General features: G+C 39.2%; 1 protein-coding gene across 1 annotated transcript in view; it reads right to left on the reverse strand.

Moving 5' to 3' along the window:
- Nucleotides 1-27,304, reverse strand: part of TMEFF1 (transmembrane protein with EGF like and two follistatin like domains 1) — a 73,820-nt gene that overhangs the window by 10,662 nt on the left and 35,854 nt on the right. The window contains exons 5-7 of the mRNA XM_006096506.1: nt 27,064-27,160; nt 10,481-10,629; nt 8,606-8,671 (exon numbers count right to left, since the gene is read on the reverse strand). Coding sequence (XP_006096568.1) covers nt 8,606-8,671; nt 10,481-10,629; nt 27,064-27,160 — 312 coding nt within the window. The remainder of the gene's footprint in view (nt 1-8,605; nt 8,672-10,480; nt 10,630-27,063; nt 27,161-27,304) is intronic.

Below are 27,304 nucleotides of genomic sequence, written 5' to 3' on the forward strand. Positions count from 1 at the left end.
AAAAGACACAGGTTTTGGAATGGATTTTTTGTACTTTTTTTTCTGGCACATTAATCCTCAATTCTATGAACCCAGAGTTCCCCAATGTGTACAGGCCTGTCAATTTCCCATTTTCCTGCCGTTTCTTTCGACAGTTCCAGCTTACAGATTCTGTGTATTATTAGCTGTGTGACCTTGAGCATACTGCTCTCTGTAAGCTTGACATTGCATAACTGCAAAATCAGAATCATAATAGGGCCTATACATCATGTGGTTTCAAGGACGACGTGAGATAATTACTGCATGTACAAGACACTAAAACAACCAGCTAGCACCCCATGTAACAGCAAAGGCTTATCTCCCCCAAATACAAATAAAGATGCTAATATAATTTGAAGAATGTTAATGGAAACAAAAAGGAGTAAAATAGGAGGCTGTGTGTGTGTGTGTGTGTGTGTGTGTGTGTGTGAAGGGAAAGAGCAAGAGAGAAGTGGGAATAGAGGTGCCAACTGCAGAAAAAACTGAGAACTAAAAATGTAGATTTTTCTGAAGATCAAAATTTACATATAAAAGGAGAAAATTTTAATGATGATCAAGCTCAATGATAGGATAACTAAAGCAGAAAGGTCATGTCATCCCTAACAAGACCAAATCGATGCCTTTTAACCTCAAAATTCATGTGTTTACATTGTACTAAATTATGCCTAGAAAAAGAACTACACTAGAATTCAAGAAGCACAGCATGTAAATTCTCAATTTTAAGAACATCTCTGCTGTTTTGTGACCTTGGTCTCACTTTCTCTAATAGAGTTAAATGAGATCAGCATTGTCCAACGGAAGTGGAATACAAGACATATGTCATTTTTATTTCCTTAGTAGCCATATTTTTAGAAGGTAAAAATAGGTAAATTCACTTTAACCATCTATTTTATTTAACCTGATATATCAAATAAACATCATTTCAACCTATAATCAACATTTATTGTAAAACTGGTATTTTCCCACTCTTTTTTCTTAAATTACTCTTCAAAATCCCTTTGGTAAGCCCTTTGCACTCACAACACACCTCAATTCCCACCAGCCACCTTTCAAGATCTCAGTGGCCCCATGTGGCCAGTCGCTACCAGACTGGATGGCACAGAATAGATGACTTATTCATTTTTTATTTATTGATCATGTCCCACATGTCAGGCACTTCGCTAGGCATGGGAAATAGAAAAATAATCAAGACATATCCGGTCCTCAAAGGGCTCACCAGCTCTCCTCCGGCTCCCAAACTGTCATTCCGCTGTGCAGAAAGAAATCAAGCCCTCCTGTAGGCTGCTGGAATCCTGGGCACCCACTCGTCTACTCCAATACTCAGGATACTGTTGTATAGCTATTTGGGGTTTTTAAATCAATCGCTACCGTGAGACTGTAAGAGCCTTTGAGAACCTAGACGTCTGTGTTACTCATTTCTGTATAACTCTTAACACTTGGGAGATAGTACTTTTCTTGCTCTGGTTTTAAACTGAAAGTGCTATTCTACGTTTGAAATCAAGCCATAAGTGGCGTAAGGGAAAAAGCAGTGTCTCCCATAGCATTCATCACCCCGCACCTCTCAGAACATGGTACTTTCCTGGTGTCACACACAAGGAAGTACGTAAAGGGACCATAGAGACTGAGGTTATGCACCAACCTATAGTAATAAAGTCCTACAAGGTGTATAACCATAGGACTGGATAGTCTAAGGGACTGTGGTAATGTGCTCATCTACCATAAGAAAGTCCTATAAACAGCAGAAAATTTCCAGAATAATGCGGAGCTGAAAGCTACCAGAATTCAGCTACATGACAGCAATGAGAAAAAGTTAACTAATTTAAGAACAGGGTTTTGAGAGATTAATAGACAAAGTATGGCCCCAACAGCATTTACTGAATGAATTAATAAAAGAATGTGGCATCAAGCTCTAGACAAAGTGAAGCTGTATAAAACAGGAACATGTCTAATAAAACTTTGAAGTCTGTGGCTGTCACAGAATCCAGATTCGGCCTTCTGCTCAATACCAATGCTATTCATTCCATTATATTTACATACTATTTCTGTGCACAGCCATATGCTCAGCTAAGCTACACAAGGTATTTATTGAAAGTATATATGGTCCCAGTCCTGAAAAAAGTTTATAATCAATTTAGGAAATCAACATATACACACGAAAACCTGAACAAGCCCTAGCTGGTTTGCTCAGTGGATAGAACATTGGCCTGGGGACTGAGGGGTCCTGGGATTAATTCCAGTCAAGGGCACAAACATCAGTATGGCCCTGGCGGGGGTGTGTGCAGGCGGCAACCAATTGATGTCTCTCTCTCACATCAACATTTCTCTCTCTCCCTTCCACTCTCTAAAAATCAGTGGAAAAATATCCTCGGGTGAGGATTAACAAACAAACAAAAAGCTGAAAATACAAGGGAAGAAGGACGAGAAGTGTGGCTCAGTAACTGAAAAGAGCATTGGTACTTAGATATGAAAGTGATGTATTATTAGTGACTCTTGCAAGTTGAGAATTACAGGAGGCCAAGGCAGGGATGAGGGAAGTCTAGGAGAGCTGGAAACCTTGATCTAGGAGTCAGTCCAAGAGTGGACTTATAGAGGAATGGTGGAAACCAAAAGGAAGGTAGGACACAATTCTCAAGAACAAGTAGTAGATGAACCTACAAAGATCTGTACACTCAGACTGGGGAAGGGTATAAGGCAACGTTGGAAAATTAAGGTGAAGTCAAATTATGGAAAAACATGAACTCCAAGTGAGAAATGTTTTCTTGATCGTGTGAAGAACAACACAATGAAAGCCGTGTTTTACATAAAAAATTAACTGAGAGTGGTTACCTAGGGCTGGTGGTTAAGGGGGATGGAGAGGAACTGCTAATGGGTGTGAGTTGTTTTCCTGGGGGGTAATGAAAATGATCTAAAATTATGTTATGTTGATGCTTGTACAACTCTGTAAATATAACAAGAACACAATGAACTGCACATTTCAAACAAGTGAACTTAATAGTATGTAAAGACTCAAAAAGCTGTGGGGGGAAAAAATAATTGGATACCAGCCTGGAAGATAAAGGGGCAAGAGAACTAGAAAGACCAATTAGGAGGTCGCTACATAATCCAAACTTGTGACAATGAAAAAGCTAAGCTAGAGCTCAGCAGTAGGAATAGACACTAGAGATGCGAGAAAATAAATATGGCTTGAAGATGCTTTGGAAAGTAAATGAGCTAAAAACTCAGATCTGGAATGGTCCCTGCAGGCTCTCTGGTCTGATGAAGGAATCCCTTTAGTTAATAACCCCGCAAGCCTGTTTTTACCTGCATACTTCCATATGTTAGAAACTCAACTTAACACAGTTAATTTCAATATTACCAAATTTTCTTATGTTAAATAAAATCTCTCTTCCTTGAATTTTGTATAGATTTCCCCCATGTCTGTTCACCCACTAACCCATTGCCCACCAATTATTTTTCTTAAGGTCAAACTTCCCCAGTCCAACAAGCCTTTAGATCAGTGGTTCTCAACCTTCCTAATGCCACGACCTTTTAATACAGTTCCTCGTGTTGTGGTGACCCCTAACCATAAAATTATTTTCGTTGCTACTTCATAACTGTAATTTTGCTACTGTTATGAATCGTAATGTAAATATCTGATATGCAGGATGTATTTAGGCGACCCCTGTGAAAGGATCCTTCGACCCCCAAAGAGGTCGCGACCCACAGGTTGAGAACAGCCGCTTTAGATAGTTTAATACAACCATCTATAAGAGTGGTGCCCAGCCTTGGCCGGGTGGCTCAGTTGGTTGGAGCATTATCCTGTACACCGAAAGATCATGGGTTTGATTCCTGGTCAGGGCAATGCCCAGGTTGTGGGTTCGATCCCCGGTCAGGGTGTGTGCAGGAAGTGGCTGGTCAACGTTTCTTTCTCTCTCTCTCTCTCTTTCTCTCTCTCTTTCTCTCTCTCATTCACCATCCCTCTCTTCCTCCCTTTCTCTCTCTCTCAAATCAATAAAAATATATCCTTGGGTGAAGATTAGAAAAAAAATTTAAAGAAAGATCAAGGCTAGAGAACAAATTTTGCCAAGATGATAGCTGACAGTAGATTACCTATTTGGAAGGAAATTAAGAAAGAAAGCAAGGGAAGCAGAACAGAATTCTGGAATACCTGTGATAGAAGAGAAAGAATGCGAGTGTTTAGGGTCAGAAAGTCCTTGCTCTGTCCTTCTACACAAGCCACAAAATCTCACAGTTTCAGCTTTTTCATCTACAAAATGAGGAAAACATGATGTAATGAGGGTTAAATAATAATACAAATATGTGAAAGCACTTGGCACATAGTAGGGTATTCAACTGATAATTGCTGAATGGTGAGTGCCCTGTGGTTGTTCCTCATGAATCATTAAACATGCTATAGATAGGAAGACCTCTGAGCACAGTCAGGCTACCAACAAGGAAACTAGAAAGCAAAAGTATTAACAATTCCCATAACATCAATAATAAATTCAGTGATGTGGCATTTAATATTCAGAGAAATCCTAGGCAGTAGATATTAATGCCACTTTATAGATGTGATGATTGAGGCGCCGAGAAATCAGGCCACACAGCCTTTGAATGTGAACCAAGTCTGAACTGTGAGCACGAGCTCTTTACCATCACACTCTTATTTCACCAAGCTGCCCTGGGAGGGGTGTAGGGAATGGACAAATGCAGCATGTCCACGCACCTGCTCTCTAGGCCAAGTAAATTAATAACTTCAAAAAGGAAAGATTAAAAAGGCTTTAAAGATGCCATAAAGCAGGGGCAGAAGCAGAGCCTCGCACAGCAAGAACTGGGCAGAGAATGGTCCTGTCTAAACAATGTCCTCAGGCAAGTGGTGACAGGCAGGCTCCAGGAATAACAGCTGCGGCCACTGGTCCCTGAACAATGTTTTGTGTGTCTGCAACACACAAAGTGTTATTGGCCACCCGGCGGCTCCTCCCACCCAGAAACAAATCCACCAGCAGCAGCAGTGTTTTCAAATACAAAGGAGAGTATGGTTCTAAGTGACCATGATGTAAGAAAACCCAGCGCCACATGGCTTATCTGCAAAGGCATGTCCCACCGGCTATCTGTCCTGGTCCATCAATAAACAACCCAAACAAAGCACAAGGAGTTGTATGAACACCAAGACATGCATTTTGAAGGTCAGCTGCTGAAGCCACAACTACATCAATACTGTATCAGTAAGTCTAGGGCTCATCATTTCTACAAATCCCCAATTAAAAGATATAATATGCCCTTACTTTTTTCCCCTATACTACCTTGCACCCCAAGCTTCATCACTAACATATCTCTCTATATATCCTTCCCTAACTGCAGTCTTCCTGGACCCCATCAAAGAATTTTCTACCTAGGTAAACATGCCTATCTGCCCTCCAACACTTCCCACTCTTTCATTTCTAAATCCACTATTTTTCACACCAACCTTGACTCTTCCTGTCCTAGCTTTTCCACTCTGCCCAGTGAAACACCTATTCTAATGTGAATAAATGCATCCACCTTCTCATTCCCTTAGAAAATATTCCTTTCATCTCCCTGACATACCAAGATCACATTCCTTCCTAAAACACCTTTCCTCCCACCGTCCCCTGCTGTCACCTCCAGGTCAGCATTCCATCCTCTCTCCCAACAATCTTCCTCTCTTAGGGGTCTGTGCCATCCACCTACACATCCTTCTAACCATCCTCTTTGCGACTCTCTACCACACTCCACACACCCACACCCTCAGACTTCCTTCGGTGATTTTAGCAACTGGCTCAGTCTTACCTTTAGATGAGGCAAAATTTTTCAAAACCATTAGTTTTTTAGAGAAAGAGACAGAGAAGAAGGGAGAGGGATAGAGACATAGAAACATCAACGAAAGAGAAACGTCATCAATTAGCTGCCTCTTGCAAGCCCCCTACTGGGGATTGAGCCGGCAACATGAACATGTGCCCTGACTGGGAATCAAACCATGATCTCTTGGTTCCTAGGTTGACACTCAACCACTGAGCCATACTGGCCAGGCCAAAACCATTTTTAAAAGGTCATATCAAAAGAGCTGTATTAGAATATATCAACAACAGTCACCAAGCAATGGAATATTTCTCTGGTATTGCTGGTCAGCAGGCAAGGAGACTACTGAGAGAGAGAGGTGATAGGTAGGGTGAGGGTGAGGGTGAGGGTGAGGTATAGCTCAGGAAAGAAGCAAAAATGTCTTGGTAATAAAAAGGTGTTATGGTTCAATTTTAGACTGTATGAAAATATCTTTTGATAAAAAATGGCCTCATTAAAATGTCATACGCCTCAAAAGAACTTCCTGGGTAGATGGAATTATTATAGATTGTGATAAAGTGTAGTGTACTGGGGATATCCATTTGACAAATGGGGATATCCATTTGTCAAAATTGATAGCTAACATTTGTGTATCTCAGTGCATGTAAATTATACCTCAAAAAAACAACAGTAAAATAAGAATAAAGACAATCAAGTGGATGGGGTGATAGAGGCAAAACAAGAATGACAATGCTGATTACCTGTTGAAGATGAGTATTGGGTACATGAGGGTTCATTATACTATTCTGTTTTCACATGTTTGATATTTTCTATAATCAACTTTTTAAAATGCCACATACCCCTCTCCCACACACCTCATGCTCGGCCATCCTATCCTTGATGCCTTCAACATCTACAACAAAGCTTCTGACACTGCAATTTCAACGGTTACCGGTGGTTTTTCAACAGGCCAAGCAAAGCACTAATTCAGCCTCCACGCTGGACATTCAAATGCTCCATTTCATGAGCACCCTCCTCCATGAGCTCAACTTAAAAGCTCTTTCTTGCTGAGAACTGTCTTACAATTTTTCCAGCTGCTTCCTTTGGTTCTTAGATGTAACCTCATTCAGCGTCGATGTTCCTATTGGTCCTTTCCCGAGAGTAGGTGTGAGAATCAAATGAAATAATAGATATGAAAATGAGAAGTAAAAGAGCAGTGCACATGAGGTCAAGGGACCCGGAACCCAGCCTCTGCTCAGACCTTGACTGCATGTAAGACTTTGTACAAATAAATCCTACAGCTGCTTTGAGCTGCATCCATTCTTTGACAAGTATGGATAGACACTCTACTAAATGTCAGGAATACAAACGTGAACATGATAGATGCAGCCTCCTGTCCTGATAGCCTAGAGGGAGAGACAGATGAGTAAAAAGGCAACTATAATTAGAGTAGGCTATGTGCTTGGATAGGGGAGTATATGAGAGAGGCACCTAATCTAGATTTAAGGGTAAAGGAATACTTCCCAAAAGGAAATGACTTTTAAGCTGAGCCTGAAATGAATAATAGGCAAAGAAGAGTTCCAGGCAGAGGGAACAAGGCTGAAAGACCTGTGTACAGAGGGCAAGTGTTAATAGTAGGTTCTACAGAAGTAAAGAGGATATAAAAAGCAAATATGAGGGGTCTTTCTATATAATTTTTTAGAACTGTATGTAAGTCTATAATTATCTTAATAAAACTTTTTTTTCTTTTTTTTTTTATATGTTTTATTGATATTTTTACAGAGAGGAAGGGAGAGAGATAGAGAGTTAGAAACATACATCAGCTGCCTCCTGCACATCTCCCACTGGGGATGTGCCCGCAACCCAGGTACATGCCCTTGACCGGAATTGAACCTGGGACCTTTCAGTCCGCAGGTCAACGCTCTATCCACTGAGCCAAACCGGTTTTGGCTTAATAAAACTTTTAAAAAGCATATGTGAGAGCCCTAACCGGCTTGGCTCAGTGGATAGAGCATCAGCCTGCGGATTCAAGGGTCCCGGGTACGATTCCGGTCAGGGGCGTGTGCCTTGGTTGCGGGCACATCCCCGGTGGGGGGTGTGCAGGAGGCAGCTGATCGATGTTTGTATCTCATCGATGTTTCTAACTCTATCCCTCTCCCTTCCTCTCTGTAAAAAAATCAATAAAATATATTTAAAAATTTAAAAAAAAATAAAAATAAAAATAAAAGCATATGTGAGAGTATTCTGTACATTGAGAAGTGTTTTAACTATTTCAGTTAATATTATAACTAACTAGAGGCCCGGTGCATGAAATTCTTGCACTGGGGTGGGGGTGGGGGTGTCCCTCAGCCCAGACTGCACCCTCTTGCAGTCTGGGACGCCTCGGGAGATGTCCAGGACCCTCTCTCCTTAGCGCCTGCCTGCTCGCTGCTCCTTACCACTCGGCTCACTGCTTAGCGCTGCCGTGAGGCAGGAGAGGCTCCCGCCGCTGCCACTGTGCTTGTCAGCCATGAGCCCGGCTTCTGGCTGAGCAGCGCTCCACCTATGGGAGCGCACTGACCACCAGGGGGAAGCTCCTGCGTTGAGCATCTGCCTCCTGGAGGTCAGTGCGCATCATAGCGACCGGTCTTTCTGGTTGCTCCCCCATAAAGGTCGCTTAGGCCTTTGTTAGATAGATAATCACTGCAGAATGTATACTGCTTAACAGAGAGCCAAGTTGGAAAGGTCATTATAAAAGACACAGAATTACTAAGGACAGCTAGTGACCACATTTCAATAGTTGGCCAAAATTTTAAAAATCATGATTCAGTACCTTTCACATCTGGTCGATATGGTAGTCCATCATCTTTCTTTCCCAACAAACTAGTGTCATCTGTGTCTATAAGAGAAAACAGTTTTCAAATTAAGATACATATGATGTTTAAGTCACACCAGGTAACTCCCAAATATTACAAATGCTCCAGTCCTTCCCAACTCTGTCCACTCTCCTGCTCACATTCCCCACCATTCTCTTGAGCTACTGTGGCATCTCTGCCTCAGGCCTGGGGCCTCCCAGCTGTATACACGCTCTGCAGACCAACAGTCTGATTTCATTTAGACTGCACCTCAAATGTCTTCGCCTTAAGAAGTCTTCCTCGGGCAAACTAAAATAATGCATACCCTGAAGAAAAAGGATTAATCCTTTCTCCAAGGGACAATGGTTTCGAGATTTACCTTCTACCACGGTTTCCCTGGAAACATATCAGATTAAGATAAATATAGAATCTCAGCTTGTTCTCAGACAATTTTACTATAAAAATGACCCCGGACAGTGCACTGTCTCTAGACTTGGAAGGCTGTAAATGAATCGTAAATACCCGCTGGGAAGCACAAGCTGAAGCTTCCTATACACATGGGGGAGGAGAGGGAAGATACAGTTAGGTGTGGATGGAAATATTATACAGGGGACCAAAATAAAAGTTAAGGGCCAACTACTCCAAAGGATTCTAAATCTGCATGAATTTCATTTCACAAAATTCTTAAGCTCGGCCAACCTCTCTGAATTTGAAATTCCAGGTAGTATCATCAACCATGCTCCAGTTCTTCTAGGGAATAAAAGATTTTTTTCTCCAAGCTCTTCTTTCAACCTAGACTCTAAATGCCTCCACATGACAGAAAAACAAACCAAACTACTTCCTTGAGATCAAAGCTAAGTGGACTATCTACCTACCTATCAGCAAATGGTTTCCTCTGCCCTGCCCCCCTTGAAATCCTCAGATGAGTTTCTTGGGTACCATTTGGTAGCTTAGACCAGAAGTATTGCACATAGTTTTGCAGTATTACACAAATAATTTGTTACCAATATAAAGTACCAAATTTTGGCTTACAATCTTTTCCCCTTAGATCAGTTAAAAACATATCCCTTTAATAAGTCCAAAAAAGGAAGGAGGTAGAGGAGAGTGGTTAGACCTAATAAGCAATCACAGTGTACAATGCTAGTCCATGAGCATGTGCCTGGCCCTTGCATGTTACTAGGAAATAATACATTATCCTAGCCCTTGTGCATCTTACTGAGGAAAGAAGGTTTGAAAACATCTGTCTTCAGTGCTTGAGTAACTCTAGTAGGGATGGAAAACAAAAACTCATTCTTAGTTGGGATCATGGCTTCTAAACTATGACAAAAAGCAAAAAGGGCAAAAAGAATTTTTACTGAAGGTAATTATTTTTCCTTACATTCTTTAACTTCACACCATAAGTTCTAATATTACATAATATGTAGGGCCAAAAAAATTACAGAAAGAATGTGGAAACAAAGTAAACTATTATGCTCTAGAGAAAAAGATGAAGAAAATATGGCAATATGTACAGTTTTACTATAAGATACTAGTAAATTGATTAATTCTTAAACAGCTATAATCATTATAAATTTAAGACAACCTTTAAGAAGTATGAACGTATCTAGAAATCCATGTTAAAGTCCACTTCGTAACTAAATAATCAAAAAGCATGGTTTGAGTTTTCAGAAGATACAAATAAATGAGAAAAAAATCTAAAATAGTAATAGGATAAAGAAATTAAAAAATATAAAAAAAGAAAATAAAGCATCGAGTTCTCATTTTACAAATTTGGAACACTATCAAAGTGTACAAATAAGATAAAAGACATACAAATTAAAGAAAGGACTCTGGATAAGTAGAATGAATTTTACCTGTGCAATGACCGAGATGCCTTATGTCAATCTGTTCTTGCTTTATACAAGATGCCTCTCGAACAAAACAAGGATTGTTATAGGAACTCCCATCAGAAGCACACACGGGGTTAAAACTGTATCCACTGCAGTCTATATTACATACACACCTGTAGGAAAAGACAAAAATTACCTCGTAGGTATATTTTACAACAAATGCATTTCACGAGGCTGCAACCTCAAAGAAGAGAACCTCTGTGCCTCTGCTTTCTGTAGCAAACATCAACATGTTGTTTTAAGTCCCTGACTGGTTTAAGCAAAGTGAATCCTCAGCTAATAATTTCTTTCAGGCAAGAATTTAGAGATAATCTCACCCCAAAATTAATATTCCAGTGGTTTCTCTAGAATTTTCATATCTAGATACAATAAGCAGGAGATGTCAACTGTCATCAACATCCATTGGAAAGCAACATGGTATCCTAGAAAGGACACAGAATTATAACTCAAAAGTCATGAGTCTAAATCCTAACCCAACTAATTACCAGATCTGCGTCCAGATTCTTCCTCCAAATCTTAGTTTACTAATCTGTAAAAAAGAAGTAATAATAGTATACCTACCTCACCAAGTAACTGAGACAGTTTTTAAAAATAATAGATATAGCCCTGGTCGTGTGGCTCAGTTGGTGAAGGGTCGTCCGTGCACCAAAAGGTAGCTGGTTCGATTCCCAGTCAAGGCACATGCCCAGGTTGCAGGCTTGATCCCCAGTAGGGGGCGTGCAGGAGGCAGCCAAGCGATGTTTCTCTCTCACATCAATGTTTTTTTTCTCTTTCTCTCTCCTTTCCTCTCTCTCTAAAATCAATAAACAGATTTTAAAAGAAAGAAAATAAACATCGATTTTTAAAAATAAATAATAGATATAAAACATAAAATGGAAGTCCTCAAAATCAGTACATCTACCTGTATAACTTAGTGTCCAATGAACACCAAGACTGCATTACAGAGAAGGCAAAGGGAGTCCAAGGCATGGTCACTCCTCACAAGAACAGTAAAATCTAGCTGGGAATATGAACATTTAAAATGCAGGGACACCAGTTTGCAGCAACATGGTGGACAAGGGGTCTGGACTAACTCTCCTGCTGAAAACAATAAAAAATCCTGGGTAAAATATTTTAATCATTCTCTTAAATACATTCATAAGTTGGCAAGAAAGCAAGGAATATGCAGGACAAAAGTTAAATGAAGACAGAAACAGAAAGGTCAACTGAGTTTGCTAAAGCTAATGTTCCGCTTGAAGGTATTGGCCAAACTGGGTAAATCCAATTACTAATGGCCTTGTGGCTTCTGGGAAGAGAGGCAAGGAATACTGACCTACTTGTTGCAAGGAATCTGAAGACCCTAGAAGAGCTGGTACCTCAAAAAGCTACAACCCACTGTGTGAGGGTAAACTAAAAATGAGTTGCCATATTCCAAGGGGGCTGTTTAAAGGGGCAGAGGGGAGTGCTGCCCTGAGCCAAAGCATTGAAGAGAGGGAAGAAAAACATCTCCCCTGAGAATTTAAAACCACAATCCAGCCCTCACATGGGTAATTATAACTTAAAACACCACGTGGGTGTTCTAAAAAAACCTCAAACCTAGAATTTATTATAAAAGCCAAAGAGTATAAGGGGCCGTAAGCAACTGACAGAAGCAAATGCAATCTCCTCTGGAGAAACCCAACTTCATTATCCTGGACTTCAAACATTTCCCAAGATACAGCTCTGAGAGAAATATGCAGCTCACTCCCACTCACTCACATATACACAACAAACAAGGAATTAAAACACCATGAGCAGAGCAAGCCTATTTTTAAAGGCCCAAACAGAAACTTGTAATAAATATTATTAGTAGAAACAAAAAATTTAGCAGTCAGAATTAACAGCAGATTAGATCATGTAAAAGTGAATCAGTAAACTGGAAGACAGGTCAGAGGAAGTTACCCAGATCACAGCACAGAGTCAAAGACAGAACATAGGAAAGATTAAGAGATGTGGACAACAGAGTCACAAGACCTAAAAAAATGTGAATGGAGTTCCAGGAGTTAAACAAAAGAGGTAACCGCAATATGCTCAACAATTTTTCATCCAACTTCCTAAGACTAGAAAAAGATCATCTAACTATCCAAAAAGCCAAAGAAATTCCAAACAGGTTTATTAAAAAGGAATATAGACACTGAAATATCACAATGAAATTTTATAACAAAAAGAATATTTTTAAAGCAGCCAGAAAGACTACCTTCAAAGACGCAAGAGGGACAAGTGCCTTCAAAAGCAATACTGAAGACAGATTTTTATTTATACCCAAAATACTGTGAAATAATACCTACAATGTTCTGAGACAGAATAGAGTTCTATATACAGCAATAACTTCCATGTATGAGGGTAAATTAAAATAATTTGGAAAAATTAAAAACCTAGAGATTTTGCCACCTGCTGTTAGTAAAAGATATCCTATGGAGCTGGAGAGCATTATGCTAAGTGAAATAAGCCAGTCAATGAAGGAAAAATACCACATGATCTCACTCATTCATGGATAATAGAGACCATTATAAACTTTTGAACAATAATAGTTACAGAGGCAGAGCTGCCTCACACAGATTGTCAAACTGCAGTGGGAAGGCCAGGGAGGGTTGGGGGACAGGAGGGAGGGAGTAAGAGATCAACTGAAGGACTTGTATGCATGCATATGAGCATAACCAATGAACATAAGACACTGGGGGGTAGGGGAAGCCGGGGTATTGTCAAGGGTGGGGAAAAAAAGGACACATATGTAATAACCTTTGTAATGCTTTAAGCAATAAAAAAAAATTAAAAAAAAAAGATATCCTAAAGGTAGTAGAAAAATGATCCTATAAGGAAAAACTGAAATGCAAACACAAATGAAGAACAAAAGTATAAATATCTATACTAATAAAAGGGTAATATGCTAATTAGGGTGGATGTCCATCTGGACAAAGCCACAGCGGCTGCAAGGCCGGGGCTCAGGCAGCCATGGGCTCAGGCAGCCTTGAGCCCCGGCGGCTGTGAGGCCCAGGGCTCATGACAGCCATGGGCTCAGGCAGCCGCCACAGCCGGCAGTGGCAGCAGCAGCGGGGTGATGGCGGCGGTGTCTTCCCCTAATCAGCCTGGTCACCTCCCGCAGAGGGAGGCCAGACTGCAGTTTAGGCCCACTCCCCATGGAGAGCATCAGGATATCCCCTGAGGGCTCCCGGACTGTGAAAGGGGGCAGGCCTGGCTGAGGGTTCCCCCCCTCCCCCACCCAGTGCACTAATTTTTGTGCACGGGGCCTCTAGTGTAGGTAATGTTAACAAAATACCGATTATATAGGACAACAACAATGTTCTGTATGGTTACAGGTTTTTTTAAAATAGGAAATTAAATACATTATAATGATAGCAGGCAAATTGGGCAGGACTGAAATTATAGTGTTTAAGAACAGAGATATTGATGAACTTTAGATTGTGATAAGATGAATATGCATGTAAAAATTACCAAGATTACCACTAAAATAAGGAACACCCATAACATGAAACTAATAGAGAAAAAAATCCAAAAAAGGCAAGAAAGAAGAAACAAAGGCAAGGAAAGGCCAAATAACAAAATAAGATAGAAAAAAATCAAAATATATCAGTACATATAATTTATTTATGTGAACTAAATTTTCCTGCGATAAAACCAAGATAAGCCAAATAAAAACACAAAAGCCAGCTCTATGCTGCTTATAAGATAAATGTTAAAATGTAATGATATGGGTAGTTGCCATGGGCTAGGGACAATGGTGAGTTATTTTTTAATAGGTAGAGTTTCAGTTTTACAAGATGAAAAGAGTTTTGGAGGTAGATAGTGATAAAGTAGCACATTATGAATGTATTAATACCACTAAACTATACACTTAAAGTAGTTAAGATGGTGAATTTTATGTTATGTGTATTTTACCACAATAAAAAAAGTTGGAAAAAATTTAATGATACAAAAAGTTGAAAATAAAAGGACACCTGGAATGGAAGAAACCTGTATGGGTCTCTAATATCAGATGAAAGAGACTGCAGAGCAAAAAGGATTATGAGAAAGAAAGATGGTCCCTTCATAATAATAAAAAATTTCATTCACCAGGAAGATATAATAATTCTAAACATTTTAAAATAACCTCAAAATCTATAGAGCAAAAATTGATAAAACCACAATGAGAAATAGCCAAATCCACCATAGTAGATCTTAATATGCCTCTCTCTATAGTCATATATCAAGCAGACATCAGTAAAACTAAAATATCTACAGGTGAAAGACATGATGCTGGGGGTTTTCTTTAAACTACTTCCCTCCCTCCACTCCCGCAATATGTGGGGAGGTAAAAATAGATGAAACAAAATTGGACTTTTTGAAGCTGAGTGATGGACATATGAGAAAGGGTTATGCTCTACTTTTTTTTCTCCTTTTCTATATGCTTGAAGATTTCCTTATCCCTGGTGAATTAAAGACCTATATTTAAAAGGCAAAGTTACAGAAGACCTAGACCAATAAGAGACCAATAAATTTAACTTTGAAATGAAGAATGTCCCATAAAGAGAACAAACAAAAATATAAATATACAGCCGAATAACAAAACGAATAATCAGTCTCTAGAATATATAAACAAAAATCTACTTTTTAAAAAGATATATAACTTAGTGGGTAAGAAGTGGGCAAAGCCATAAATAGAAAATAAATAGAAATAAATAGGAATGATAGAAGAAGCTTATAGGAAAAATATATGTGACAAGATGTTCAACTGTTCAATAATCAGGAAAATGCAATTAAAACCACAATGAAACAGATACTATCACATTCACTAAAAAGGCAAAAACTGAGAACAAGAACAATACCAACTGTTGACAAGGACGAGGAGCAAAGGGAATTCTCTTCCTCTGCTGGGGGGAGAGCTTACTGGTACAACCACTTTGGAAACCAGGCATTACTGTGAAAAGCTAGACGTGCAAAAGCCCAACAACTTCCTATTAGGACTATCTCTCACACATGTGCACCAGGAGAATTGAGTGAGAATGTTCACAGCAGCATTATTCATGAGAACAAATACCAGAACAATCCAGATGTCCACCAACAGTAAAACAGACTGTAAAAGGATGTGGTATAGTCAAACAAATGAATTCAATAAGCAGCGAAAATGAATGAACTACTGTTGTATACATTAACATGAATGGATCCCAAAAACATAATGTTGAACAAAAGAAGGTACATGTAGTATGATTCCAGTTATACAAAATTCAAAATCAATCAAAAGCCAAAAAATATATTATTATAAGATCTATCACATGTGGTAAAACTATAAAGTAAGCAAAGACACAATTTCCACAAGATGCAGTATAGCAGGTTTTGTTTTCATTGGATTTATTCCATTACTCAATTTCTAACTTCTTGGTGGGAGAAAGATGCAATTAGAGAGGGATTTGTGGGGGGCAGCTCTGAAGTATTAATAATATTATATTTCTGGCTTGGGAGATAGCATTCACAAAAGTTTGTTTCATTTTTGTGCACTAAACCAAACGTGTAAATATTCACCCACTTTTGAATAAATGCTCTATATCACAATTTTAAAATTAAGGCACCAGAAAAAAATTAAAAATTCATAAGAAGAATATTTACTAACTTCAGTCAAAATGGCTTTTATATTTTTAAAGGGTGGAGGGGGGGGACATGTAACAGAGACCACATGTGGCCTGCAAGGTATGAAATATTCACCATCTGGCCCTTTAGAGAAAAACTTTGTTGACCCAGGTTTAGGACAAAATTAGGATGGCAGTAAAACAGAAATGGTGGCCCACGGAAGAAAGCATTACAGAACTATTTCAGGATTGTGAAAAGGCTCATCAACAAAGGCAAGATACCATTCCAAGCCAGAAACAAGTGATTCAGCTGTGGGCACTGCCGCTCAATCAGGACCTGCCTTGGTCCAGTGTCTGGCAGTCGGCCCCCTCAATGGGATGGCACCACTGCATGGAAGACCAGGAACTGTGAGAACAAACCATCGCTGCTGCTTTCAATGGCACACACTGAGAGAAAATGAAATTTCCAGCTCAAGGAGAATCCAGCTCAGTGAGACAACGAGCAGAGGAGGAAAATATTAGACTCCAGGGGCCACTGATACAACTGATTACAGCAATTGCAGGTGTTTGCAGACGGGCAACAGCAGCAGAGGGCAGGATGCCCAAAGCACAGGAGTGTGCAGTGAAGTGGAAAGAAATCACGTTAGTAAATATGACAAATTCAAAACATTTAACAACCATTTACTCTGCACCTACCGGGAGGGTATAGTCACATGTGCCTCATTTAATCCTGACTACAACCAATTATGAATAGAAAAGCTGAACATGAAGGAAGTTAAAAAGTCTAAGATCATAAATGAACGAGTGGCTGAGCTGGTGTTCTTTCTACTAATTACAGCTGTTACATAAAACATGTATCTCAGCATAGAAACTGACAAATGAAAGGAGGTAAGTACATAGTTATTTTCACATTTATGTCATGAAAAATATTGTCACTAAACTGGCCTCGCTTTTCTCTCAAACACACCAAGGACACTCCTACCCCAGGGCTTTCCCTTTCCCGGAAATACTTTTCCCTCAAATATCCCACCTGGCTCAATCCTTCACTTCCTGCAAGTTTTTCCTTAAATTCTAAAAGAATGGCTAAAAATTAAATCCATTAAAAAGTTAGAAAATTAGTAATGAAATAAATCCAATGAAAACAAAAACAGGGGAAATATAGATGATATAGTTATGAATATATAAATACAGATATAGAACAATAGATATATATCTTAGCAGAAAAAGCAAAGTTACAATGGAGAAGATCCATACTGCCAAAGGTTGGTCCTTTGAATAGACTTTCAAATTGATAAAGCAGGATGGGAAAAAAAGAAAGAGAAAAAATATTAGGAATAAAAAAGATGATAGACTCAATGGGAATTATGGATTAAAATATTAAAAGTTATTATAAATGACTATGTTAGCAAGTTTGAAAACAAGTGAAATTAATAACTTTAAAAATATTAACTATCAAATTTTACCAAAAAATAAATAGAAGCTAAATGATACAATAATCATTAAAGAAATTAAATCAGTTGTTTTTTTTTAGAAAAATCCTGTAAGGACAGCATCAAATCCAGAAGAAAGAGATAATTCTATTATTACACAAAGCCATACAGAGACTAGAAAGAACACTGCATACTTTATTTTATAAAGCCATATAACCTTAAACAAAGTACAGATTATAACTCATTGAATAAAAATGAATAAGAGAAAATCTCATCCTTACAGCAGATAGAATACCAACTAATAATGCACAGGCATAAAAAAGATATTGTAATCATAAAGCAAGAACAGGATGTTATACAAAAGGTGCACCAGGAGAACAAAAATGAGCTTTGGGAAATTAAAAATTATAGCAGAAACAAAAAGCTCAAAAAAGTACTGGAAGATAAAGTTGAAGAAACCTCTCGGTAAGCACAGCAAAAGTATTTTTAAATAGAAAATAGGAGAGAAAAGAGAAAGGACTAATCTAGGCTGTCCAACATCCAAATAACGGAAGTACCAGAAATAAAAAAGAGATGCAAGAAATCATCAAAGAATAAACTGGAAGATTTCACAAGTCCAAAGTCACTAAGTTTCTAGGAAAGGGCATAATGTTGTGAAATTTCTTGACACTGGGGACCAAAAGAAGATGGTCTGAGAGAGAAAACAAATCATACACAAAGGGTCAGGAATCGGAATGGCTTCGGACTTCAACAGCAACACCGGGTGCTAGAAGACAATAGAACAAAGCTTTCACAATTCTGAGGGAAAATGACCTCCCAGCTAGAATCATGCACTTGCTGAGTTACAGTATTAGCTGTAGGTGAAAAACATTTTCAAATATCTTGTACCCTTTCTCAAGAAGCTACAGAAGGATATACTAAAATGAGAGAGTAAAACCAAGAAGTTAAAGGCAAAAATTACCAAAAAAAAACCCCAACCTCAGAGTATCCTATATAGGGGTGACATAAAGGAATTTATAGGATGATACTTGTGGTATAACAAAAAATATATTTTGTCTTCGTCCCCTGTTCCTGGCTCGGAGCTCCTAAACATTCTTTCTCAGTGATAGCAGAGTCTCTTGTATGCTAAGGAGATGACTCATAGCTCTTTCCTGAGTTCTGATAATCATTTGAGTCATTTTGGCAAATTATCGAACGTAGGGGAGGTCTCCAAATTAATAGTATGCTGGGCAGAAGTGCAAGAGGCCTCATTTGTGACTAGTGTCTAACGTGGAGACAGTCTCGTGGGTCTGAGCCCTTCACCTGCGGGGTCTATGCTAACTCCAAGTGGAGAGTGTCAGAACTGAAATGAAATTAATTATAGGACATCCAGTTTGTACAGAATTGGAGAATTGATTGTTGTTGGAAAAGACATTCATTAAAGGAAGGCCCTGAGAAGACAACTACATACATGATGGAAAGGGCAGCCAGTCCACACTGAAATGCCTTCCCTCTGTAGCTCTGTAGACAGTCGTGTGGCTGGCTGCCATTATCAAGACACCTAAGGCCACTGGGTCCTCTTTTTAGCCAGAGGACAGAATGCCCAGGTAACCCTGGTCCAGAGTCTGATCTGTATTTAACTTGTCTTGATCGTATGATGATGAAGTTCCTAGACTCCCCTCCATGAACCAAATGAGCGCACTCATTTAACCGATACTCCCAAGACCTGGAAGTCGGCCATGGTGAGATTAGAAGTAGAAAACACACAACAGCCCACTCTCTGAAGGCATTTCTGCCAATCATCCAAAATCCTGACAGGTGTCTCAACTATAAAGAGCGCTATATTCCCATGACTCCCTCATGGTCTTGCCCATCGACTTCCTAAGAAGGGAATCTTGTAAACTCTCCGGGAAGTTGAAAGCCAGCTCTGACCCAAAGACTGTTCCATGTACCTTCAGCAAGCGTTCATGTGCCAGTGGCCATACTGCCCTTGCTTTTCCATGGCTGGGTTAATGCTTCGCAATGGTAATTCGGCAATGTTCGATTTTGTACCCAAGGTGTTAATAGGTGTAGTATTCTTTAACTTTTGTATTTTAAACACGTCTGTATGCAATGTAGATTTTACAATAAAAGTTTTAAATAAAGCATATAGTGTACTGTCATCAGCTTGAAAAAAAGGAAAGAGAAGACGTACATATTTGCTTGTACGTGCATAAAATCTCTGGGGGATTAAATTAGAAACAGGTTGCAGTGACTGCCTCTAGCACAGACAACTGGGAGGCTGGAAAAACAGACCTGTTAGTGTAAGGTCTCTTCAAGCTTTTGAATTCCTAACATTGTGAATTTCATGAAGGCATACATAAAGAAATGCTTCAATGACTTCTATGAGTTAGCTCTATGAATTTGGCAAGTCACAACTCCTCGCCTCTAAAATAGGGATAATACCTCATAACACTGGTGAAAGAATCGAATAAGCTTTTGGGAAAAGTCCTTTGAAGTCATCAAATACTATGCACATCTGAAAGGTTTTATTATTATTGAAAAATATCTATCCTTCCCCTTCCTTTCTCCTTACTCTACATAGAAAGTGCCATTCCTTCTGGACAGGGTAAGTTTATTTTAGCAGGTGAGAAAACAATGGCTTAAAATAATTCATGTGAAGTTATTCAGACTTAACAAATACCTAATGAAACCTGCAACAGACTCAGCACAATACTAGTCTCTTTCACACATTTTAGTAAATCCTCCAAACAACCCTGTGTGGAGCTCTAAGTGCATAATGAAGCCCTAGTGTGAACTGCCATGTGTTCACTAAAGACCGATGGAGGGCCCCTACGATACCCAACCTCCTGGCAAATTCATCAAGTAGAGAAATCAGCAAGACAAAGCCCCTGTCCTCACGGAGCCTACAATCTGCTAGTGTTCCCAGCAGTATAGTAACTGCTATCCAGAGGTTGTTTCTCAAGACCGAGGAGGAGCACTGAATACAGTCACCTAACTCACAGGGCCTGGGGGACAGAGCAAGGGAGGCTTCCAAGAAGAGGTGCTGATTCGGACCCAAGTCATGCTCCATCCACGTCTGGAAGGAAGAGTAGAAACAAGCAGAGAAAACGGGGATGGGACTCCAGACAAAAGAAATAACAGAGGCAAAGTAGTATCAAAGGGAACAGCATTTGGAAAACAGAGCAAGAGGTCATGGGGATATGGTGTTCTGCATTTTAAAAGCAAACCTCTCAGAGGAAACCTTTCCTGCAGCTGTGGAGAGCTCCAGGGACTATTTCTGGACAAAGGAGACTGTCACTGCTAACATCCAACTTACACTTTGTATAAAGTAAAGTTTGGTAGTGTTTATTTCCTGTTATCAGGAGGAAAAGAGCAGCATACAGTTATTTTTCCATTACAATCTAAGGGGCCACCATAGGAATTTATTAAATGTAAATAGTTTTAAAAGTCTACTATTCCATGCATCCAGAGTAAGGCAATGTTCAATGATGAAAACTATAGTTATCTTTGATTAGGAGGGAATAAGAATAGACGAGTAAATAATGGTAGAAAATTTACTTCTTTGTTTCTTTTTTTAAAAAGCATATGTGGTTTCCAGAAACGAGGGCATAATGGAGGACACAGATGTATATAAAGCATTCCTCTCTGTGTGTGAACAAGGGAAAAGATTTCATTGCACCTCCTGACAGAGAGAGACTTGATCAGATTGTGAGACTGACCAGCAATCTGCATCAAGAACAGAACATGGCACCCAAAAATGACAGCGATGTCCAGCAGGTGGGTGAACTGCTTATCAAGGCTGCCAGTCATGCTGCACACATCCATGATTCTCTGAGCAACTCTGAGCTCTTCCATCACTCAAGGGCAAAAAGGGAAACAGCCTCTCCACAGAGACTGACATCAAAGAGGCAGAAGAGCAGGAACTATTTCCATAAAGCACATCACAGACAAGTTCAAAGAAATAATTTGAGGATTTTTATGACTCACCTGCACTGACATTATGCCTGATGAATCCACAGATTGCTCAAACCAGTCGTGGGCAGGGATTTAGGGCAGGTATTTAAAAGACACTGATGTGGAGGAGTTCTATGATTACCTGGCCCACCGTCCAGATAACGGCTGACGGCTATCTTGCAACAATAACTTCAGATTAGAAACACGATTTAGATAAAGACGGGGTTTGATTGCTAAGAATATGTGGTTTAAGAAACACAACTTCCTATAAAACAGGTACTGCTTCCAACTTTTAAGCCTAAGTACAAAGTCGATCCTCTACATTTCACAAAAGTCACAATGGGATACTGAAACCTCACCCATGCGGGAGTTGAATTTCTGGGAAGCTCAACCTCCTCACCATACATATCAATTCAAAAGCTAAGCATGAATGAGGATATCCATCACAAACCCATGCAGAGCCCATAATGCCACTGGAGAGACAGTGCTCCAGGAAGAAGGGGTGGGAGGAAGCCTCTCAGAAGCAAAAATAATCTATCTATATATATAAAAGCCCAAGCAACCAAATGACCAAACAACCGGTCAACCAGTCACTATGACGTGCACTGACCACCAGGTGGCAGACATTCAATGCAGGAGCTTCCCCCTGGTGGTCAGTGCACTCCTACAGCGGGAGCACCCCTCAGCTGACCGATGGCACCAGGTGCAGGGCTCAAGGCTGGTAAGCACAGCTACACACCTCTCTCGCCTCCATGGTGGTAGCAGCAGCAGGCGCAGCGGAGTTGGGATGAGCGGGAACACAGGAACGGTGCTGCGCCCCGCCCGAGCTCGGGCTCTTCCCCGGCCGCCTGACGTTTTGCACATGGGGATGGGGCCAAAACCGGCAGTCCAACATCCCCCGAGGGGTCCGGATTGTGAGAGGGCACAGGTCAGGCTGAGGGACCCCACCAGTACACGAGCACAAGGCCTCTAGTTCAAACTATAAAAATTTAAAATAGCCACCGAGCAGACAAGAGAGATAAAATACATGCAATGAGTAAAGTTTCTGCATTTCACTCAAGGACCTATTTACTCTGATTTTACATTTAGAATTTATTCTTACATTGGCTACAGTTCCTACATGCATTTTTTTCTTATGCGAGAGAAGTGGAGAAGCAAGTTAAGAGTTGGGGCTGCCTGGCCGGCTTGGCTCAGTGGTTGAGCATCAACCTATGAACCAGGAGGTCACGGTTCAATTTCCAGTCATGGCACATGCCTGGGTTGTGGGCTTGATCCCCATTGGGGAGGCAGCCTTGATGTATGTATCTCTGTATCTCTCTCTCTCTCTCTCTCCCTCTCCCCCCCCCCTTCCTGTCTGAAATCAATAAAAATGTATTTTTAAAAATAATAAAGTTGAAGAAGGTTCTAATCTAAAAAAAAAAAGAGTTGGGGCCATCTACAGTCAGGCCCACTGGCAAGGCACACTGACAGACCTAGAAGCTAAGAGTCCTACTGGAGAAGAAAAATTATTTTTTAAAAACTATGTAAGTGCCCTGACCGGTTTGGCTCAGTGGATAGAGCGACAGCCTGTGAACTAAAGGGTCCCAGGTTTGATTCCGGTCAAGGGCATGTACCTTGGTTTGCAGGCACATCCCCAGTGGCGGGTGTGCAGGAGGTAGCTGATCGATGTTGCTAACTCTCTATCCCTCTCCTTTCCTCTCTGTAAAAAATCAATAAAATATATTTAAAAAGAAACTATATAAGAACTCAAAACACAAAGCAGAATGGCTCTTTAGGCGTAGGGGTAAAACAAACTGTTACTGAGAACACCAGTGGCCCCTGAGAACAGTATGGTAAACACGTGTATGCACAGCACAGTGGTTTTGCTGCTTAGCTACAAGCAATTCAGCCTCACCTGTAAAGCCTGGATAATGCTTCCTTGCCCTACCCACCATAAAGAGCTAAAAGTAATTTATGTAACAACGTCTAAACACTAATGTTGTTGAAATATGTTCTGTACACTCTGTTTAAGATGACAATACACTTAAATCAATTTCCATTTAAATGGCTAAATAAAAAATTAGCACTTCTCTTACTACCAGAAAATCAACAAGGTACCATTTATCCCCTCTTGCCAAATGCCAGATTTTTTAAAAACTATGATCAAGATAAAGAGAAAAAGCTTTCTAAAGCAAGAGAAAGAGTTTAGCTGCCCTTGGGAAACCAGATAGGTTATATAACAACTCTTCTGACAAGGAAGACATTTCAAAATGAGAAAGTATAAAATATTTTAAATGAATACCCATATCTGAAAGTATGACATGAAATATCATACCTATTATAGTTATAGAGCAATATTTTTCAAACTGAAGGTCATAGTCGCTAGTGGATTATGAAGTCAATTTAGTGAATCACTACCAGCAATTGTTAAGAAAATAGGATAGAAATACTAAAGTGCACTGCATGTAATATTTCATAGAATTTTGTTTTACTTAATATGCATTATTACCATGTGTATGTGTATACCAGTGCTGGGTCACAGTGTAAATGGAGTTGTGGTCAAAACGTCTGAAATTCACTGATAAGCAAGTCGATAAACTGGCATATGGTGGTCTAGATAAAAACTAAACAAAAATTTTAAAGCACCTAGTACTCAGAGTGACGAGGAGATGATAAGGACATACTGTATTCATAGCTGGGACCAGGCTGAAGAAGAGGGCATTATTTTTAAAAAGTCATCAAGCAGCCCAGCCCCTGTGTAGCTCAGCAGTTGGCATTGACCTAGGAACCAAGAGGTCACCACATGCCAGGGTTGCGGGCTCAATCCCCAGTAGGGGGTGTATAAGAGGCAGCCAATCAATGATTCTCTCTCATCAATGTTTCTCTTTCCTTCTCCCTTCCTCCCTCTCTCTCTAAAAAAATCAATAAAAACATATTTTTAAGTATAATGTTTAAAAAGTCATTAAGCATCAGTCTATGAAGTAGGAAAAAGATAATAGCTTTCATTCTAGGAATAAAACAGACAAATACAGGGAGGTAGATGTAAGAAACACACTGTTCTAGAACTTAGGAGAATCCGCCCCACAAAACCCTCTCACTTCAGTCCTCAATTTTCTCATCTGTAAAGTGAGAGGATTAAATTAGAAAATAAATTTCAAGATCCTATTCAACCTTAACATTCTCTGATTCTGGTAGAATTTATAATAATTAAGTCATGAAAGGAATATGTGGTTTATAACTCAGACCTTGTATTTAATAAATAAAATGTTATCTTTTAATAAAAAATTATATAACACCTTCTTAATAAATAATAGGTTTTTACATAAAAATCAAGGCACGCTGGCTAATGCCATATTTCAGCATCTCAGTTTTCTAGACCCAAAAGGTCTAGATAGCTGGGTCAAAATTAACTTCAGACAAATGTTACTATTCATGAAAAGCATATAGAAGGGACCTTGAAGTAGTTATAAAAACTATATATCTTTCTTGGTACCATGACCCATTTAAAAGTAGAATTTTTTAAAATTACAGTCATCACTGAGATACATATAAATTGTTAAACTCGACCACAATCAATAATAAATGTTTTATAGACTAAAAGATTAGATGCTCCTAACATTTATTTTTGTCTCCTTCCATGGTAGGAACAACCATTGTAGCTTAATCACTTACTGTGTAGGTAAAGGAACCAATTTGTTCCTTCATGTTTTCCCCGGTGATTACATCACTTCTTGGCCTGGACAAAGCTGCCCGTCCCAGTGTGTGTTGGTTCCTTAGTCTGCATGCTCATTACTGGGAAGCCCTCCCCTAGTCTGTGCCCACTTCCTTACGCTGAGAGTCTGTATCTGCAAGAACAGTGGTTGCAAGTTCTCAAATAAATAGAACACACAAAATTGATTTAGTACATACAACAGGATTGCCTTGATTGGGCACAGACTATCCATTATATCATGGGGAGGTGTTCACAGAAAGATGTGTATGCCACCGTGCGGATGTCACATTTGGGGCCACCTCTGAGACTAGTTGGAATCTGTTCCACTTCTAAGCCCAAGATCTCTTTCAATTTAGGGGTGAAAAATGAGAGCAGAAAAAATGTATGAAATAGGACTGAAGAGAGATACTGTCAAAAGAATAAAAACAGATCAATAGACCAAGCCAATCAATCACTGACAACTATTTTGACTCTGGACACTATTATAAAACAGTCCTGAGGAAAAACACCGAAAAGAACTAAATCTGTACACACACACACACACACACACACACACACACACACACACACAATGGTGTTTCATCATGTCATATTATTAATACAAAATGAGAAGAAGAGAGTGTAACATCTATTATCTGTTCTTTCTGCAAGTCCATATTACTCATTTCTCTCTTGTCTTTGGACTGATATCTACTTTGGAAAACATGTTCTTCCAAATCAAACCACTCAGATTGAAATGGATAGACACGTCAATCCAAGTGACCGGCGTGCAGAAACAGCAAATTCGGGCTTTGGTGAATTCACTTTTTACTGCACTTACTGGTCTTTTGCCAATTCTCACCTATTTTGAAATACATACCAAGTACATTATCAGACACTAATTTTACCAAGTCCCATCCAAATAGCTGATTTTGACATTATATAATGCCGAAAATGGTGTTATCCTGACTTGTAAAACTCACTTTGGGCATTAGTGCTAATTAAAGCATATTACTACTACTCAGTGAAAGGCTTGAATATGCATTTAAGGCTGAATAAGGCACAGGACTGAAAAATACACAGCAAAAAAATACACGAGTAAGAGAGAATGAGTAAATCTCTATAAGATAAGTATTTTAAAACATGCACTAAGGGTAAATTGAAGCAGGGAAGATCCATTTGTGCTCTAAGGTCCTGGAATCAGCAGTAAGGCTTTTAGAATCAACCATAAAAAAGGCAAGCATCACAGGGAAATAAAAGAAGGTTGAGAGTGGGAATAAACAGCAACCTGATGAAAGGAAGAAACAGACATGACCGTGTTGATGATTAATTGTTACTACTCCACCAAACAACACAGCTTCTTACAGGGAATGAATGGAAAATTGGACAATGCTACCCAGGCTGAACATGAGTGAAAAAATAAAACAATATAATGTCAGTCTGTGCAACTGGGATTTCTAGACATACATTTTACTTACATAAAATATTTACTTACTATCATCTAAAATTTTGAAGCGGTTTTGGCATTTTTAATACATTAAAATATCCGTAAAAGTTTTTGTGTAAAAATTCAAGGTAAGAAGAAACTACTATTGATACTAGTTGAAAGTATAATAGGATAATTTAGAATAAGAGTACTTCTGCTTTAGCCTTTGGTATAAAATTATCAATGAAAAAAAAAAGACAGAGGTAAAACCAAAAGAATATTAAAAATGGGTTTTCATTCTAAAATATAACATTTAAACTGACTTGAATAACTACAGCATTATATCAACTTAAGAGAGAAGTCAATAGACTAGCATTAAACAAAAATAAAATAAAAGGCACACATAAAATATAAAGAAGCAGGTTAAATGATACCTTCCTATAACATAATTTAAAAACAAAAAAAAACCCTCCACCTAAGTTTATCCCTTTTCTCAGTCAACTCACCCAACGTTTTCTGCATCTTCATCACACTCAGCTTTATATTTGCAAGGTCCACACTTGGAGTGTTTTCTGTGAACTTCTGCCCCTGACCCTTCCTCTTCTGTTTAAAAAGAAAAATTAAATTTTCAACCAAGATTTAGGATCCTTCCCAGATTTCAGCAGCAAATATTCTATTTCTGGGGAAAAGGTACCCAAGCTCTTTAAAACAATTACTTCCAAAATCTATTAACGATAAAGTCCAAGA

This window comes from Myotis lucifugus, unplaced genomic scaffold (genome assembly GCF_000147115.1).
Source record: "Myotis lucifugus unplaced genomic scaffold, Myoluc2.0 scaffold_180, whole genome shotgun sequence".
Lineage (NCBI taxonomy): Eukaryota > Metazoa > Chordata > Mammalia > Chiroptera > Vespertilionidae > Myotis > Myotis lucifugus.